General features: G+C 36.8%; 2 protein-coding genes across 2 annotated transcripts; both read left to right on the top strand.

The window, feature by feature from the left end:
* Nucleotides 1-10790: 10790 nt before the first annotated feature.
* On the top strand, nucleotides 10791-11810 carry LOC100677327 (olfactory receptor 8K3-like). Its single transcript, XM_064279134.1, has one exon. The coding sequence runs from the start codon at nucleotides 10791-10793 to the stop codon at nucleotides 11808-11810; it is 1020 nt and encodes a 339-aa protein (XP_064135204.1).
* A 5808-nt stretch (nucleotides 11811-17618) lies between these two features.
* Nucleotides 17619-18383, top strand: LOC100664523 (olfactory receptor 8K3-like). The gene has a single exon (XM_064279135.1). It carries the CDS (start codon nucleotides 17619-17621, stop codon nucleotides 18381-18383), a length of 765 nt encoding a protein of 254 aa, XP_064135205.1.
* The last annotated feature ends 1594 nt before the right edge of the window (nucleotides 18384-19977 follow it).

The following is a 19977-nucleotide window of genomic DNA, read 5'->3' as shown; positions in this document are numbered from 1 at the left end:
CATTTGACTATGTGGATCACAACAAACCGTGGATAACACTGAGAAGAAAGAGGACTCCAGAGCATTTACTTGTGCTCACTTGGAACCTGTACATGGACCAAGAGACAGTTGTTCAAACACAGCAAGGGAATAGTGCCAGGAGTAAAGTCAAGAAAAGTGTGCATCAGGGTAAGTAACAAAGATTTGAATCACTTACTGATGAAGATCAAAGACAGTAGCCTTCTGTTTGGGATGAACATGTTAAAAAGCAAAGATGTCACTTTAAGGACTAAGGTGAGCCTTACCCAAGCCATGGTGTTTTCAACGGCATATGAAAGCTGGAAAATGAATAAGGAAGACCAAAGAAGAATTGGTACCTTTGAAATATGGTTTTGGCAAAGAATATTGAATATGACATGGACTACCAGAAGAAAATGAACAAGTCCGTCTTGGAAGAAGTACAGTCAGAATGTTCATTAAGAGCAAAGATGGTGAGACTGGGCCCTACATACTTTGGACATGATGTCAGGAGGGATCAGTCCCTGGAGAAGGACATCATGCTTGGTAAAGTAGAGAGTCAGCGGAAAAGAGGAAGACCCTCAACCAGATGGGTTCACACAGTGAACTGATTGATATTACTTATTAATTGCACACTTTTATCTCATAGGTCCTGTTCCTTATCTCTCTATAAAACAACATTTACACTTATCTAGAAGTGATTTTCTAATTATGTGTCCTTGCATAAGAGATCTATTGTATGATAGGTTGTTTGCCTTGTGCTTTATTTAGCTAAATTTTCTCAAAATTGGGTGATATGAGTGTGCACTGTACTTTGACCAAGATCTATTGCTTAAATTTTGATTATTCTACTTGGAGAAAGGAAAGGAGTTCATCTCATAGTTTGGACTATGCTGTGTTTCTGGTGAGTGAGGTGTAATATGTGTCATTTTATATATTTGCCACGATTTCTGGACTTAGGTTTTCTATTTTCCCTCCTAATTTTCCATGCATATTTTCTTATTTTTAGTCTTTTTCAAAAAATTAGCAATGATAAAAAATAAAATAATTTTTATATACACTAAGGTTGTCTATAAAAAAAAATGCAATCTAAGTTTTAGAGTAGGACCATACAAGGAGGGGTATGATATATTTCCATGTATATAGAGACTAGAAAACACGTAAGAAAAAAAAAAAAAGATTGTTAAAGACACTAACAAATGGAAATTTAAATTTAAAGTACTCCCCATTCCCAGTCAGGTCCATCGGCTTGATTGGGATATCATATTGAGTGTTTAGGGAAAAAGAATTAGCCTATTCTACACAAACTCTTCCACAAAACTGAAGAGGAGCATATATTCCCATTTTCAACATGAGAATAGCTTTACCCTGATATCAAACACAGACAAAGACATTAAAAGAAAACAACAGGAACATATGTGAAAAATCTAAATAAAAATTTAAAAAATTGAGTCTCGCAATATATAAAGACAATAGTCCACCAAATAAGGCACACCCCAGGAATGCATGAATAGTTTTATATTAAAAAATCAATTAATAACATACACCATAATGAGAAATTAGGAATGACAATGAATTTAAATAGTAGAGAAACATTTTAGAAGTCCCAATAATTGTGATAAAACTTTGAGCAAACAAATATTAAGATGGAGCTTCCTCAAAGTGATAGAGGGCACCCATGAACAACCTACAATTACCATCACACTGATATGAAGGACTGCATACATTCTCAGTAAGACCAGGAACAGAACAAGTAAATCTACTCTTACCAAATCTACTTGACATTTTAGTGGATATTCTAGCCAACACAATAAGGCAATAAATAAGTAAATGGAATGTATCCAGATTGGAAAAGAAGAAGGGAAACTTTTTTTTTTTTAATGCTAGATGACATGATTTTTATTTAATAAATCTAATAGAAAATATGATAAAATTATACAATTAAAATTTAACAGTGTTTTCTTTTTTTTACTTGTAAATTTACATTCAGCTTGTTTACTTAAAAAAAGAAGACTGTGGATTTTAAGTGGGCTTGCATTGACTGTATAGACACATTTGGAAATTTTAAAGCTTCTACTCATTACAAGACACTTGTATAAAAACAAGTTACCTTCTGGGAGACAATATTTTCAAACAACATTTCTTATAAATGACATGTGGTCATAATATATATAAAAAAAAACAAAACTCAAAACACAAAAGAAAAGAAACAGTCCACAAATATGGTCAAAACAAACAAAAAAAGCCCCAAACATAATGTTTCCAATGAACATATTCAGCTGGCAAATAAGCACATAAAAATGCTCAGCAGCATTAACGAATTTCAAGTTAAAACATTAATGATATAACTCTATACATCAATTAGAATATCAGGTATTTGGTAACTATGTGGAAGAACCAGAGCCTTCATAAACAGCTAGTGGAAAATTAAAAAGGTGTAAATACTTTAAAAAATAATTTGTTTTAAGTATCAGGGTCTTAAAAAGCTTCACACAGCTTTAATGCAAAATTTAGCCAATTTGTTTGTATTTATGCAAGAGAAATGGCAGCATTTTTTCCTTATAAATCCATGTATACAAGTTTCCATAACAACTTCATTTGTAGTACTGAAAAAATAGCGCCCCCATGTTCATTTGCTTGAGAATAAATCAATCAACTGTAGTATATCTAAGCAAGTGAATATCACTCAATAATAAAAACTACTAAATTATTGGTACATGCAAACATACGGATGAAAACAATAAACTGATAGATTGGACTTTGTTAAAATTAAAACAACCCACACTTAGACGTTTATACCAGAGAAATGAAAACTTGTGTTCATACAATAACCTTTACACAAATGTTCATAGAGACATTATTTATGATAGCTAGAAGCTGGTAAGAAGCCACAATGTCCTTTTATGCATGAATGGTTAATCAAACAGTAGTAAGCCCATACATAAAAAAATACTCAGCAGTAAAAAGGAACAGGTTATTGATGCACACAACAGTGTGGATGGACCTCAACAGAATTCAGTGAATTGAAAAAAGTTCATCTGAAAAGGTTGTTGTTGTAGCTATCTTTGAGTGACTCCAACTCATGATGACATTATGCAAACCAGAAAAAAACATTTCCTGGCCTTGTGCTATTCTCTCAATCATTGGTATGTTTGAGTCCATTGCTGTAGCAACCGTGTTAATCCACCTCATAGAGGGCTTTCTTCATTCTCATTGGCCTTCTATTTTATCAAATATGGTGTTCTTCTCCAGCAACTAGTCTCTCCTGATGACATGCCCAAAGCATGAAATTTGAACAGTGTTCTGTCAGAGACAACGAAAGATCTCACATTAAAAATTTTTGCTTTGTCAAGCCTTAACAGAATATGAAAATTGAAATATTACAAAGCATCTTCTTTACGGACCACAAGGCCATAAAAGTAGAAATCAATAACAGGAAAAGCAGGGAAAAGAAATCAAACACTTGGAAACTGAACAATACCCTGCTCAAAAATGAGTGGGTTATACAAGAAATTAAGGATGGAATAAAGAAATCCACAGAATTCAATGAGAACAATACATTTCCTATCAAAACCTTTGGAACATAGCTAAAGCAGTGCTCAGAGGTCAATTTATAGCAATAAATGCACACATCCAAAAAGAAGAAAGGGCCAAAATCAAAGAATTATCCCTACAACTTGAACAAATAGAAAGAGAGCAACAAAAGAAACCCTCAGGAACCAGAGGAAAGCAAACAATAAAAGTTAGAGCAGAATTAAATGAAATAGAGAACAGAAAACAATTGAAAGAGTTAACAAGATTAAAAGCTGATTTTTTGAAAAATTTAACAAAACTGATAAACCATTGGCAAAACTGACAAAGGAAAAACAGGAGCAGAAACAAATAACCTGAATAAGAAATTAGATGGTTGATATCACAACAGACCCAACTGAAATTAAAAGAATCATAACAGATTACAATGAAAAATTGTACTCTAACGAATTTGAAAACCAGGAATAAATGGATGAATTTCTAGAAACACACTACCTACCTAAACTAACACAAACAGAGGTAAAACAACTGAATAAAACCATGACAAAAGAAGAGATTGAAAAGGTAATTAAAAAATTCACGACAAAAAAAAAGGCTTGGCCCTGATGGCTTCACTGGAGAGTTTTACCAAACTTTCAGTGAAGAGTTAACACCACTACTACTAAATGTATTTCAGAGCATAGAAATGGATGGAATACTCCCAAACTCATTCTATGAAGCAAGCATATCCCTGATATGAAAACCAGGTAAAGACACCACAGAAAAAGAAAATTACAAACCTATATCGCTCATGAACTTAGATGTAAAAATCCTTAACAAAATTCTACCCAAAAGAATTTAACAGCATATCAAAAAAAAAAAAAAAAAAAAAAAACTTCACCATGATGAAGTGGGATTCATACCAGAATTGCAGGGATGGTTTTACATTAGAAAAACAATCAATGTAATCCATCATATAATTAAAAGAAAAGACAAAAACTACATGATCTCAATTGAAGCAGAAAAGGCATTTAACAAAGTCCAACACCCATTCATGTTAAAAACTCTCAGCAAAATTAGAAAGGAAATTCCTCAACATAATAAAGAGCATTTATACAAAGCCAACAGCCAACATTATCCTAAATAGAGTCTGAAAGTATTCCCCTTGACACTGGGAACCAGGCAAGGATGCCCTTTATCACCACTCCTATTCAACGTTGTGCTGGAGGACTTAGCCAGAGCAATTAGGCTAAATAAAGAAATAAAGAACACCCAGATTAGTAATGAAGAAGTCAAAGTATCTCTCTTTACAGATGACATGATCTTATACACAGAAAACCCTAGAGTCCTCAAGAAAACTAGTGAAACTAATAAAAGAGTTGAGGAGAGTATCAGGATACAAAATAAACATACAAAAATCAGTTGGATTCCTCTACACCAACAAAAAGAATATCGAAGAGGAAATCCCCAAATCAATACCATTTACAGTAGCCCCCAAGAAGATAAAATACTTAGGAAAAAAAATCTAACCAGAGTCATAAAACACTTATACAAAGAAAGCTACAAGACACTACTGCAAGAAACCAAAAGAGACCTACATAAGTGGAAAAACACACTCTGCTAGTGGATAGGAAGACACAACATTGTAAAAACGTCTATTCTACCAAAAGCAATCTATAGATACAATGCAATTCTGATCCAAATCCCAATGACATTTTTTAAAGAGATGGAGAAACAAATCACCAACTTCATATGGAAGGGAAAGAGGCCCTGGGTAAGTAAAGCATTACTGAAAAAGAAGAACAAGGTAGGAGGCCTTACTTTACCTGATTTTAGAAGCTATTATACTGCCATAGTAGTCAAAACAGCCTGTTACCGGTACCAGGACCAATGGAACAGAATTGAGGATGCAGACATAAATCCATCCACGTATGAGCAGCTGATATTTGATAAAGACCCCAGAACAGTTAAATGGGGGAAAAGACAGCCTTTTTGACAAATGGTGCTGGCATAACTGGATACCCATTTGCAAAAAAATGAAACAAGACCCATACCTGACACCTTGCACAAAACTAACTCAAAGTGGGTCAAAGACCTAAATATAAAATCTAAAATCATAAAGATCATGGAAGAAAAAATAAGGACAATGCTAGAAACCCACCCTAAATCATGGCATGAACAGTATACAAAACATTACTAACAATCCAGAAGAGAAACTAGATAACTGGGAGCTCCTAAAAATCAAACACCTATGCTCACCCTATGATTTCACCAAAAGAGTAAATGATTACCTACAGACTGGGAAAAAGCTTTTAGCTATGACATTTCCAATCAGCGTCTGATCTCTAAAATCTGCATGACACTGCAATAACTCAACTACAAATAGACAAATAACCCAATTAAAAACTGGGAAAAGGATATGAATGGGCAATTCACCAAAGAAGACATTCGGGCAGCTAACAGATACTTGAGGAAATGCTCACCAACTTTAGCCTTAGAGAAATGCAAATACAAATTACAATGAGATACCATCTCACCCCAACAAGGCTGGCATTAACCCAAAAAATACAAAATAATAAATGTTGGAGAGGCTGCGGAGAGACTGGAACACTTATACACTGCTGGTGGGAATGAAAATCGTACGACCACTTTGGAAATCGATTTGGCACTTCCTTAAAAAGCTAGAAATAGAACTACCATAAAAAAAAAAAAAAAAACCTACCATAGGATCCAGCAATCCCACTCCTTAGAACATATCCTAGAGAAACAAGAACCTTTACATAAACAGATACATGTACACCCATGTTCATTGCAGCACTGTTTACAATAGCAAAAAGATGGAAGCAACCAAGGGTGCCCATCAATGGATGAATGGATAAATAAATTATGGTTTATTCACACAATGGAATACTACGCATCGATAAAGAACAGTGAGGAATCTGTGAAACATCTCATAACATGGAGAAACCTGGAAGGCATTATGCTGAGTGAAATCAGCTGCAAAAGGACAAATATTGTATGAGACCACTGTTATAAATACTCAAATAGTCTGAACACAGAGGAAAATATTCTTTGGTTGTTACAAGTGTGAGGAGTGAGGGAGGGGAAGTGGTATTCATTAATCAGATAGTAGACAAGAACTATTTTAGGTGAAGGAGAAGACAACACAAAATACAGGGGAGGTCATCACAACTGGACTAAATGAAAAGTAAAAAAGTTTCCTGAATAAACCGAATGCTCTGAAGGCCAGAGTAGCAGGGGTGGGGTCTGGGGACCATGGTTTCAGGGGACATCTAGGTCAACTGCCATAATAAAATCTTTTAAGAAAACATTCTGCATCCCACTTTGGTGAGTGGAGTCTGGGGTCTTAAACGCTAGCAAGTGGCCATCTAATATGCATCACTTGGTCTCAACCAACCTGAAGCAAAGGAAAATGAAGATCACCAAAGACACAAGGTAATTATGAGCCCAAGAGACATAAAGGGCCACATAAATCAGAGGCTCCATCAACCTGAGCCCAGAAGACCTAATGGTGCCCAGCTACAACTGATGACTGCCCTGACAGGGACATCAGCAGAGAATCCCTGATGGAGCAGGAGAGCAGTGGGATGCAGGCCTCAAATTTCCATAAAAAGACCAGACTTAATGGTCTGACTGAGACTAGAAGGACCCCAGAGGTCATGGTCTCCAGATCTTCTGTTAGCCCAAGACTGGAGCCATTCCCAAAGCCAACTCTTCAGACAAGGATTGGTCTGGACTGTAATATAACATAGAAAATGATACTGGTGAGGGGTGAGCTTCTTGTCTCAAATAGACACATGAGACTGTGTGGGCTGCTCCTGTCTGGAAGGCAGATGAGAAGGCAGAGGGGACAGAAGCTGGCTGAATGGACATGGGGAATCCAGGACGGAGAGAAGGAGTGTGCTGTTTCATCAGCGGGAGAGCAACTAGGAGTACATAGCAAGGTGTATATAATTTTTCACCTGAGAGACTGACTTCATTTGTAAACTTTCAGTTAAACTACAATAAAATTAAAATAAATAAACCATTTTTGCTCTGTCGCTTCAATTCTGACTTACAGCTACCTATACAATAGAGTAGAAATCTCCCATATGGTTGTCTATGTTGTAATCTTTGTGGGTGTTGATGGCCAGGTCTTTTCATCCCAGAATGGCTTGGGGACTCAAACTGCCAACTTTTCAGTTAGCAGAGAGTGTTTTGAACATTGCACCAACAGGGCTCCTTCCATTAAAGAAAACACAAGTGAAATATACATATATATATATACACATACCATTACATAGGCAAATAAGGAAAAAAAATCACAAATGGATACATCAGAAATATTTACAATGACAAATAGCAGCAAAAAATTTTATAGCACAATAAATACATAATCATAGTAAGATATTACTCACAAAATATCACACTTTACAAGGATATATTTATATAGCAGAGCTTGTGTCAAGAAGAGCAGAATATGAAGGTGAGAAAGACGTTTTGGAATGAGGATTGGACAGAATGGAAAAACATACAATATTGAAATATAATAAAGGAAAATAAAATAAACAAGCAAAAAACCTAAACAGACAGATGATGTGATTGAGTGTGAAAAGAGAAGCAAGGGTAACATTTTTGTTCCTGAGGTCAACAAGAAAGCAAAACAAAATAAAAACAGAAACAAAAACCGAAACAATAGCAATAACGGCAACAATAGCAACAGCAAGCAAGGAAGTGATACCTCATATACACACAATGCATTATTTTTATTCCACTTAAGTTTTTAAATAAGGCAATAAGTAAGCGTTTAATCACTGCTTCATTTTGTCATCCATTTGAAGATACCACTATAAAACTGGGAAATATTGATATTTGTGTTTTACAGATACAGCACTTTAATCCAGACCCCTGAGTGACAAAAACGGAACCTTCACAAAGAGTAAAATGCAGAATATATGAAATAGATAAATACAGACGAGCATACACACTATATGAAGAAAAACTCATTCACAGGCGAATGCAAATGGTCCTGGACGATTAACAGACAACCCCCAGATATTTTGTTGAGCTTTCAAATGCTACAGGGACAGTCATCAAATTGCTTGGCATCTCCTCAGGGAGAATCTCCAAGGGTGAAAAAAATCTTTAAATTGTTCTCATCATGCCATGTTAAGAAACACATTGAGAAGTCAGCACAGAGGCTTCATTACAGGTAAAAGGATAGACAATTTCCATATTTTGTCAATATCCGGAAGGTTTCAGTGACACTTGCATGGTCCCACCTTTATCCAACGGCAAAGCCATTGCAAAATATCAGGATTTGAGATTCGTTTCTGGGTGCATTCTACTTTCCAGTAGTGCCTGAGACTAGGATCTCTCCCCCTTTTTTCTTCATATTGTTTTTTTCAAATATTCTCACTTTGTTTCAGAAGCTAAACGCTCACGAGCATCTTTGAAACATCATTGTATAACTAAATTTTTTTCTTTTTATAATTATATGAATAAAAAATAAAATGAAACAAAACAAAAACCAAACCAGTTGTCCTGGTGTCAGTTCTGACTCCACGCATGTCAGAGAACTGTGTTCCATAGGGTGTTCAATGGCTGTGACCTTTCAGAATTAGGCTTTCTTTCTTCCTGGGTGCCTCTGAGTGGGCTTGACCCACCAATCTTTCAGGCAGTAGCTGAGTGCTTCATTGTTTGCACCACCCAGTTGGCCTAATTATGTGAATAATAGAGCTGAAATATGAAAGTAAAGGAAGCATATACAGTATTAAAAAATACTGTAGCAGAATTACGCAGCTGTAGATATTCAGTCTCCAACATTAATGTCTTTTAAAATCCTTAATTATATAGTGACTCTAGGCACTCTTATGTCCCTCTCAGATATGACTGAATGTTTAATGCATATTAAAATAACTGTATAAATGTGCATTTTTACTAATCTCTTGGTGAGGAAGCAAATACATTTCCACCTCACACCTCATGTTCTTCATACCAAGTTCTTCAATATCCAGTGGAATCTGGCAGAAAGAAGATGTAAGTTTTTCAAAGAGTATGGCTTTGTATAACGAGAAGTAGATACTCAACAAAAATAGTAACCTATGAAAAATAATCCGGGGCTCTCCAGAGAACTCCAAAACTGAGGAGAAGTCCTTTTATCTTCCCTGACCTCATAGGAAAATCAGTATGTATCAAAGTGAGTACTTGTTTTCTTCCACCTTTCATTACTGCAAATAAACAAGATTTATATTGCATTCGGTGAAGAGAGTTGATTTCCTAATTGTAATATCTACTGATACCCAATTCAGTATCTTCGGACATAGGCAATATGTGTGTATATAGGGACAAGGCAGGGTATCAGAAAGCCACAACACCATAAGCAATGTCTTATATGAGATAACGTATTTCCCCTAGAGCCATTTTATAATTTGATATGATATGATTGTATTTTTCTGTTCGTTGGATTATTCCTGACTCAGTGAATGCTGGTACTGCTATTTTCATTGTCTGTAGTAACATGTCAAACCACTAATTCTTTTACGTTAAACTGCCATCCTCATTATGAGCAGTACAGTAGCACATAGAAGTACCTCAGGTCCTTAATGTACAGAAGGATATAAAAGAAAATCCAAGAATCCGTGTATATCTCATCAGTGTAATTTGTCTCTATTCTCTTGAGTAATACAGTGATTTTTACTGATTTTCTTTTAAACTACGGGATCTCTTTATCCAAATGGAATTTTTAAATGAAACTTCATTATATCAAACCAATGACAGTGACCTTGCTTTCTGCCAATTTGCTCAAATTTCATCTCAGTTTTAGGTATTTTCATGAGAAAATATATCTGATTTGTTACAAACAACTTAATGAAAATGCCCCTAGGGATGGACATATTTTAAGTAAACTTAAAGATATGTTAACATGTTTTAAGAAAATTAGTAGATGTATAGTCTAAAACGCTGACAGGCTGATGGTCCAATTTTTGTCATGGAGGCAAAGATGGGGTAGGAAAGGGCTGGGGCCAGTTAAATGGATAACACGCTACTCAACGTATTCATCATCATATCCCTGTCATAGAAAGTAAGTCACACTAGAAGAATTTACATATACATATGTAAAGAAAAATTTTTTAGGTAACTTACTGTGATCATAATTGAAAAGTTTGGATTCATATTATTCATAGTGGCTTTGATTACTTAAAATCTACCAGATGATACTACATAAAAGCTATTGACAATGCTGATGTCTCTACCCAGAATAGGTTTCCTGATAGACCAAGATGGACAAACACAATCTAACAGCGCTGACTGAATTCATTCTGATGGGAATCACAGACCTCCCTGAGCTGCAGGCTCCATTGTTCGGGCTGTTCCTCATCATCTACATGATCTCAGTGGTGGGCAACTTGGGCATCATCATCCTCACCAAGATGGACTCCAAGCTACAAACTCCCATGTACTTTTTTCTCAGACACCTGGCTATCACTGATCTTGGTTATTCAACAGCTGTGGGACCCAAAATGTTGGTAAATTTTGTTGTGGATGAAAACACAATCTCTTATTATTTTTGTGCTACACAGCTAGCTTTTTTAATTTTGTTCATAAATGGTGAATTTTTTATTCTGTCAGTAATGTCTTATGACCGATATGTGGCCATCTGTAACCCTCTGCTCTACACAGTCATCATGTCACAAAGGACATGTTGGGTGCTGATGGCAATCGTCTATCTCCACAGCACATTTTATTCTCTTCTAGTCACCATAAAAATTTTTAATTTGTCCTTCTGTGACTACAGTGTCATCAGGCATTTCTACTGTGATGGTCTCCACTTGTTAACTTTGCTCTGCTCAAACACACATGAAATCGAATTGATCCTTCTCATCTTAGCAGCTTTTGATTTGATTTCATCCCTCCTAATAGTTCTTGTTCCTTACCTGCTCATTCTTGTAGCCATTCTCAGGATGAACTCAGCTGAGGGCAGGCACAAGGCCTTCTCCACCTGTGGATCCCACCTGACTGTGGTGGTAGTGTTCTCTGGGACTTTAATCTTTATGTACGTGCAGCCCAAGTCCAGTCATTCCTTTGACACTGATAAAGTGGCTTCCATATTTTACACCCTGGTGATCCCCATGTTGAATCCCTTGATCTATGGTTTGAGGAATTATGATGTGAAATATGTCTTACACATGACTTTGGGACAATTATGCAATATATTTTCTCAAAGTTCACTATACCGAATCATTCATACAAATTACATTATGGGCTTTAAACTTTCTTCTGTGTGCCTCCAGCGGGGATAGCAAGCACAAAAGCACAGATAACATATATTTCTATATTGCCTTTTATCACTCACTCTATTAAGAGCTGTAAGAAGATTAATAAATGCAACTGTCCAAAGTGTTGCCTTCCTTGAGCAGGAGTGATGCATTATAAGCAGAATAATTAAGAAATTTTATAGTATATTAGAATGTGTAGGAGGTAATAGATTTAAAAAGAATTAAAGATGAAGAGTGAATAAGCTGATTGCGATAGGAAAAGAGTAGTAGATACAAGAAGGGTTTGAAGTTTCAGGTATTTTCTTCATGCAGTAGAAAAAAATGTGTAGAAAGTGTGCATGTGCCCGTGCAAGTGTGTATGTATGCATGCACATGGCTTGTTTGCACAAGCGTGTGCAAACCTTCTGTTTTATTGATCATACCATGCCCTGCCCTGGTGTGTCTAATTCTAACTGCAAGAAAGCTCAGTGCTGCAGGATGATGCGAAGTACTCAGTCATCTGAATTTGCTCAAATGTCTGCGTTCTAAACCTTGAAATCCCTCTTTCATAATCAGTGCCTTTACTTTCGTATTTGAGTACTCAGAGTCTGTTTACTTTGTTAGTATTATTATTGTATTGTAATAGTAATAGAACAGTAACAAAATACAGTTAGCATATTCAACAGGATCAGCTCAGTATCTGGGTTTATCTAAATCAACTCATTTTGTCTCTGTCAGTGGATACACCAGTTAAGATAAATTCATTGACCTCAACCATAGGTGTTTCCAGATGTTTACATTTTTCCCCTACTGGATAGATGGTGTTTCCTAGTTGCTGATTTTGTCTCACAGACTGTTATTGTCTACAAAAAATCTACTATGCTCTACATAGGGCATGGAAAAAAATGTGCAGTATCTTTTCTACAGCCGTGTATAACATATGGTTCCTATAAACTACGTCGTGAACTTTAAGCCTTGTCTGTGTGCCTCCATATCATTCATATAAATTACTTGATGGGCTTTAAACTTTATTCTGAGTGCCTCCAGATGGGACAGCCAGCACAAAAGCAAAGACAGGTTCAACATATATTTCCACGTCACTTTACTAAGAGTTTTAAATAGATAATAAATGAAACAATAAGAAATGCTGCCTTTCTTGAGCAGAGAGATGAATTATAAGCATAATACCTAAGAAATTTTATAGTATGTTAGAATGTGCTGGGGGTGATAGATTTTTAGAAAATGAAAAGTGAATATGCTGAGTGAGATAGGGAAACCAGTAGATACAGGTAGAGTTCCAACTATCTGGTGTTTTCCTAGCCCAGTAGGAAAAAAAAAAAAAAATTTGCAGAAAGTGTGTGTGTATGTGTGTGTGTGTGTGTGTGTGCCAGCACATCTGTTTTGAGCTCATTCTCTGCCCTGGGGTGGGTAATTCTGATTGGAAGAAGGCTTAGTGGGGTGGGATGATTTGACGTACTCGGTCATCTGAATTTGCTCAAATATCCACTTTCTAAACCTTGAAATCCCTCCCTTTTTTTTTTTTTTAATTAATGCCTTTACTTTCATATATGAGCCCTTAGAGTCTGTTTACTTTGTTATTATTATTTTATTGTATTAGGAATATAAACAGTTACAAAATAAAGTTATTATATTCAATAGGAGCTGCTCGGTATCCATTTTATCCAAATCAGCCATTTTTGTCTGTATCAGTGTATATACCAGTTAAGATAAATTTACTGAGGTCAGCCACAGAAGTTTCCAGGTTTTTACCTTTTTTTTCTCTACCACATTGATATCGGTTCCTAATTTCATGTTTTTGTCACATAGGTTGTTATCCTTCTCTCTCTAGAAAACAATAATTATTTTTGTATTGAAGATATTTTCTGTTTATGAATCCTTCCTTATATAAGAGTTCTAATGAAACTGTAGTAAATCCAAAGATGAAACAATACTCAGCAATAAAAAAGAACACGTTATTGATTCACACAAAAGTGTGAATGGACCTCAGTAGAACGATCTGAGGTGAAAAAAGCCCATCACAAAAGATTGTTGTTAGCTGCCACCGAGTAGACTCCAACACATGGCGACCTCATGGAAAACAAAACAAAACGTTGCCTAGCCCTGTGCTGTCCTCACAATCATTGGTATGTTTGAGTCCATTTCTGCGGCAACTGTGTCAATCCATCTCATGGAGGACTTCCCTCATTCTCATTGGCCATTTTCGTCACCAAATATGATGTTCTCTTCCAGCAACTGATGTTTCCGGATAACATGTTCAAAGCAAGAAAGTGGACAACGTTCTCTTGGAGACAACAAAATATCTACCATTAAAGAATTTTTGTTTTGTTAGGTGCCTTTGAGTCGATTGCAACACATTGCAACCTATAAGACAGAGAAGAACTGCCCTATAGTGTTGTGTAGCCTGTAATCTTTATGGGTGCAGATGGCCAGGTCTTTTTGCTCATAATGGCTTGACGGTTCACACTGCCAACTTTTTGGTTAACAATGGGTGTTTGTACATTGCACCAAAAGAGCACCTTCCATTAAAGAAAAGACAAGTGAAATATGTATGTATGTATAAACCATAACCAAACTTGTTGCCAACCAGTCGATGCTGACTCATAGTGACCCTATAGGAGAGAGTAGAACTGCCCCATACAGTTTCCAAGGAGCTCCTGGTGGATTTGAACTGCCGACCTTTTGGTTAGCAGCCATAGAACTTAACCACTACACGACCAGGGTTTCCATATATGTATAGAGAGAGAGAGAAAGAGAATTATAATAAAGGAAAATAAAACAATCAAGAAACCTAAACTGACAGGTGATGTCAATTGAGTATAAAATGAGAAGCGAGGGTAACATTTCTGTTCCTGAGATCAACAAGAAAGCAAAACAAAACAAAGAAACAAAAAACCCCTGAACAACAGCAGTAACAGCAACAATAACAACAGCAAACAAGGAAGTGATAAATCACATATGCACAATGCATTATTTAAAAAAAAAAAAAAATTTTTTTAAGTATTTTAAATAATGTAATAAAAAAGCACATAAGCACTTCATTTTGTCATCCATTTGAAGAGACCACTGTAGAAATGGGAAATATTGATAGCCCTGACTTATAGAAACAATATTTTATTCCAAATCCCTGTGTGGTTAAAATGGTACATTAGCAAAAAGTAAAATGTAAGGATGTATGAAATAGATAAATACAAATATGCATAAACACTATAGGAAAAAAAAACTTGCTCACTGGTGAAAACAAGTCATCCTGGACATTTAACAGACAACTCCCAGGTATTTTGTTAAGCTTCCAAATGCTTCAGGGACAATCAACAAATTGCTTGGCACCTCCTCAGGGAATATCGCCAAGGATGAAAAACAATCCATAAATGCTTCTCACTATGCCGTGTTAAGCAACACATGTGGGAGTCAAGACAGAGGCTTCATTGCAGGTAAAAAGATAAGACTGTTTCTAAGTTTTACCAATAACCAGAATGTTTCAGTGACATTTGCAGGATCCCACCTTTATTCAATGGCAACCAAACCCAATGCCACCAAATTGATACAGACTCATAGTGATCCTATAGGACAGAGTAGAACTGTCTCATAGGGTTTCCAAGGAGCACTTCGTGGATTTGAACAGCTAACCTTTTAGCAGCCATAGCTTTTACCTACTATGCCACCAGGCTTTCCATTCAATGGCCGAGTCGTTGCAAAATTATAGGATTTCTGATTCAGTCCTGTGCGCATTCTACTCTTCAATAGTTCTTGAAACTAGGGTCTCTCCCTCCTCTTTTTCTTCATATTATTTTTATCAAATATTCTCAATTTGTTTCAGAGGTTATATGCTTATAAGCATCTTTGAAACATTATTATTATGTGGCTAAATAATATTTTCACTTTATATAAATAATTATATGAATAAAAGACATCAGACAAGGAAACCAGTTGGGATCCGTTCTGGCACATACCGGCCCATGTGTGTCAGAGAACTGGGCCCCACAGAGTTGTCAATGGCCGCGGCCTTTCAGAACTAGATCTTTCTTTCTTCCAAGGCGTCTCTGAGTGAACCCTGTTTTCTTCTGTGGTTGGTGGGGTTTCTGTGATCAGTACCGACTCCATGGCACCTAACAACAACAGCTATTAAGATTACTGGGGATCATTAAATATTGTAATGAATCACAGATTATTTTAAATAACTGCAATAATATTTAACTTGTGTATCAACCTGTTCAGTTAGTATTCTCTCTCTCTCTTTCTCAATCTGTCTCTCATTTTCAGGAGCCCCTTCAAGGAAAACCGATTTAAGTGGATTTGACAAATTTATTTTCTTTGGGAGAGATAGGTATCACTGAGTTGTGTGGTGTTCCTTTTGGTCTGTATGATCACTATAGTGGGAAGCTCTTGGATGTTTACATTAACCAGAACAATACCTAATCTATCGCATATTTTCAACGGATTCTTTCCCATCTTAGTCTGTGTGAATGCCACAACCTACAATTCCATGGTGTTCAACCTTTGCAACTGCATGTGGTACTTCTGCCTCTCTCCATTGTATCATCTTGGAATGTTTTTCCCAGGCATGTAATGAAGCACTCAGTAAATAAATGCATCACTCAAATGTTAGCTTAAGAAAGAGGTTTTAATTTATTTTAAAAAAAGAAGGGGGAAAAAAAAAAGAAAAAGTCCAGTAGTGGGGCCTGATGGCTCTCATCGATTCAGTAGCTCAGCAAAATCAAAGTTAATATATTTGCCAATTCCTTGATGTTAAATTAAATTCCCCCAGAGTTGAAGCACACACGTCAACAAAGTTCAGGAAGCAGAAGACAAAGGGGAATAAATTTTATCCTCACTGCCCTCCTTTTTTAAGGAAGTAACATCAATCCAATATTTATTTTTTTAAAAAGGTGGCTGAACTTCTCAAGGCAGGAGCTCACAAATCCTGTGGACCTGTCCCTTTGTCCAGCCACTGGCCTAAGGGGTTCACTGACTTGCAGTGCCCTTCATCCTGCCTAGACCTGTGTGGGCCAATTCAACACCACATGCCCTTATTAGCGTAAAAAGCAGGGCATATTCCTGAAGCCAAATTTCAACTGCAGGAGCCAAGGGGGAGCTGCAGACTTCTGATATTTGACACCATTCTGCCTCTTAAGCAGGGGCCTCACCCACCCACACAAGGGGTCTGAGGGCTGGCTGCTCCACCCACTCCATCTAGCCACCCATGACAGGCATATGAAAACAAGTGGTGCCTCCTAGTCCCTCCAGCCAACAGCACTGGATTCCCAAGAACAGGCTGCAATACCCCTGCCCACCCCACTGCCCACATAGACATATGCCTACACCTACACCTACGTCATTTTCTATATCTATATCTACATCTACATTTACATCTATATCTATATGTATATCTATATCAGGGGTTCTCAACTTCTGCCTTAGTGATATTTTGGGCTAGAAATTTTATCATTGTGTGGAGTTACCCTGTATATAGTAGAATGTTTAGTAACATCCCAGGTTTCCATTAGATACCAGTAGTACCCATCTCCTACTTGTGACATCCAAAATGTCCCAGGCATTGACAAATGTTCTTTCGGGAGCAGATATTCCCCAGCTGATGCCAAGTTAGCTTTCTCTTTCTCTCCCTATTCTCTCCCTTTCCCTCTATCTTTACGTACCTGTGCTTTATTTGTGGGAGGTGGGTTTGCTTTCAAATATCTACATTGGAAAGTTTGTATTTACCTTATTCATTTAGCATATTGCCTTTGTATACTAAAAATCTACCAGATGATACCACATAAAGCCTAATGACTATGCTGATGTCTCTATCCAGAATAGGTTTCCTGATAGACCTAGATGGGCAAACACAATCTAACAGTGCTGAATGAGTTCATTCTGATGGGAATCACAGACCGCCCAGAGCTGCAGGCTCCATTGTTCAGGCTGTTCCTCATCATCTACGTGATCTCAGTGGTGGGCAACTTGGGCATCATCATCCTCACCAAGATGGACTCCAAGCTACAAACTCCCATGCACTTTTTTCTCAGATACCTGGCTATCACTGATCTTGGTTATTCAACAGCCATGGGACCCAAAATGCTAGTCAATTTTGTTGTGGATGAAAATAAAATCTCCTATTATTTTTGTGCTATACAGCTAGCTTTCTTTCTCATGTTCATCATTAGTGAATTTTTCATTCTGTCAGCAATGTCTTATGATTGCTATGTGGCCATCTGTCATCCTCTGCTCTACATAGTTGTCATATCACAAAGGGTGTGTTGGGTGCTGGTGGCAATTCCCTATCTGTACAGCACATTTGTTTCTCTTCTGGTCACCCTAAAGATTTTTAATTTATCCTTCTGTGGCTACAATGTCATCAGTCTTTTCTACTGTGACTGTCTCCCCTTAGTATCTTTGCTCTGCTCATACACACATGAAATTGAATTGATCATTCTCATTGCAGCATGTATTGATTTGATTTCATCCCTTCTAATAGTTCTTGTTTTTTATCTGCTTCTTTTTGTAGCCATTCTCAGGATAAACTCAGCTGAGGGCAGGCACAAGGCCTTCTCCACTTGTGGATCCCACCTGACCGTGGTGGTCATGTTCTATGGGATTTAATCTTTATGTATGTGCAGCCCAAGTCCAGTCATTCCTTTGACGGTGATAAAGTGGTTTCCATATTTTACACCCTGGTTATTCCCATGTTGAATCCCTTGATTTATAGCTTGAGGAACAAAGATGTGAAATATGCCCTATGTAGCACATGGAAAAAAATACACAATATCTTTTCTACAGTTTGACACATCATATGGTTCATATAAATTATGTCATGGGCTTCAAGTCTTATCTGTATGCCTTCATAAGTTACAATGACCACAAATACATCCCGCATGTATTGATAAATTTCCTTCTATGTGTCAGTCACTCTTCTAAATGCACTGATGAAGAAAAGAGTAAACAAAAGAGTAAAAACATTTTCCTTCCTTGAATGGAAGAAGTGGATCATAAACAATAATTAGGTAAATTTTATAGTACAGAAGAATGTGTTGGGGCCTGTTGGTACAGTGGTTATAGCGTTTGGCTGCTAACTGAAAGGTCACCAGTTTGAACCCACCAGCCCTTCTATGGGAGAAATCTGTGGCAGTCGGCTTCCACAAAGATTTACAGCCTTGGAAACCTTATGGGGCAATTCTAGGGTTAGGAGTCAGAATCTACTGGACAGCAGTGCATTTTTTTTTTTTCAAAGAATGTGTTATATATTTGGCTATAAACAAAAGCCTTTGTCATTGAGTAGATTCTGAGTCATAGCAACCTTATAGGACAGGGTAGAACTGCTCCATAGGGTTTCCAAGGAGCAGCCGGTGGATTTGAACTGCTGACCTTTTGGTTAGCAGCCAAGCTCTTAACCAGTACACCACCAGGGCTCCAGGAGAATGTGTTGGGAACTACAAAATCAGGCAAAGAGATTAGATATGCTGAGTGGGAGTGAGAAAAGGTACCAGGTACAGAAGAGGAATTACAATGATTCTGGTATTTTTCACTATTAGAATAAACTTTGCAGAGTCAGTTCTTTCATTTTTGTATCTGTGGTTGTGCAAGCCCTTGCCTTTTCGTAGTTCATGAGGGGGTACTGGGTTGAGGCCAGGGTATGAGGAGTCTCAGTGCAGTGTGATAATTTGAAGTACTTAATTATTTAAATTTGCTCAAATGTCCCCATTCCAGACCTTGGGGTTCCTATTCTTTTCCTATTAAGTCCTTTACTTTCACACGTCAATCTGTCAGCATACCTTGCAATTTAGCAATCCACAGGTTCAGCTCTGCATCTGACTTTGTTTTAATCAACCCATTTTGCCTAGATCTAAGTGGGAAAGAAATTCCAAACCTGGGAGCAACTCTGGATCATCCCAAGAAATTGATATTGATTGGTGTATAGATCAGAATGTATAGCTATTACGATAAATTTCTTGAGGTCATCCAGAGTTGCTCCCAGGTTTGAAATGCTTTCCCCACTTGTCCTTCTTATTTAATAATTATCTTTTCTGTTTCATGGGTTGTTTTCTTATCTATATGAACAATTTTTAAATGTTTGTTCAATTATTTTTTGTGTATTTCCTTGGGTAACAAGATATTCTCTGATGAGTTAAGTTTGCTACTTCTGTTTCATTGGTTTGGCTTTCTTAAACTTTGGACAAAATTTATTATGCACTGTATT

This window comes from Loxodonta africana, unplaced genomic scaffold, assembly GCF_030014295.1.
Source record: "Loxodonta africana isolate mLoxAfr1 unplaced genomic scaffold, mLoxAfr1.hap2 scaffold_841, whole genome shotgun sequence".
Classification (NCBI taxonomy): Eukaryota; Metazoa; Chordata; class Mammalia; order Proboscidea; family Elephantidae; genus Loxodonta; species Loxodonta africana.
The sequence above is the reverse complement of the archived record's forward strand: the minus strand, read 5'-3'. Positions and strand labels throughout refer to the sequence as shown.

Bases quoted from the DNA above. Each gene is read 5' to 3' on its own strand.
- LOC100664523 (XM_064279135.1), top strand. From the start codon at position 17,619: ATGGGCAAACACAATCTAACAGTGCTGAATGAGTTCATTCTGATGGGA.
- LOC100677327 (XM_064279134.1), top strand. From the start codon at position 10,791: ATGGACAAACACAATCTAACAGCGCTGACTGAATTCATTCTGATGGGA.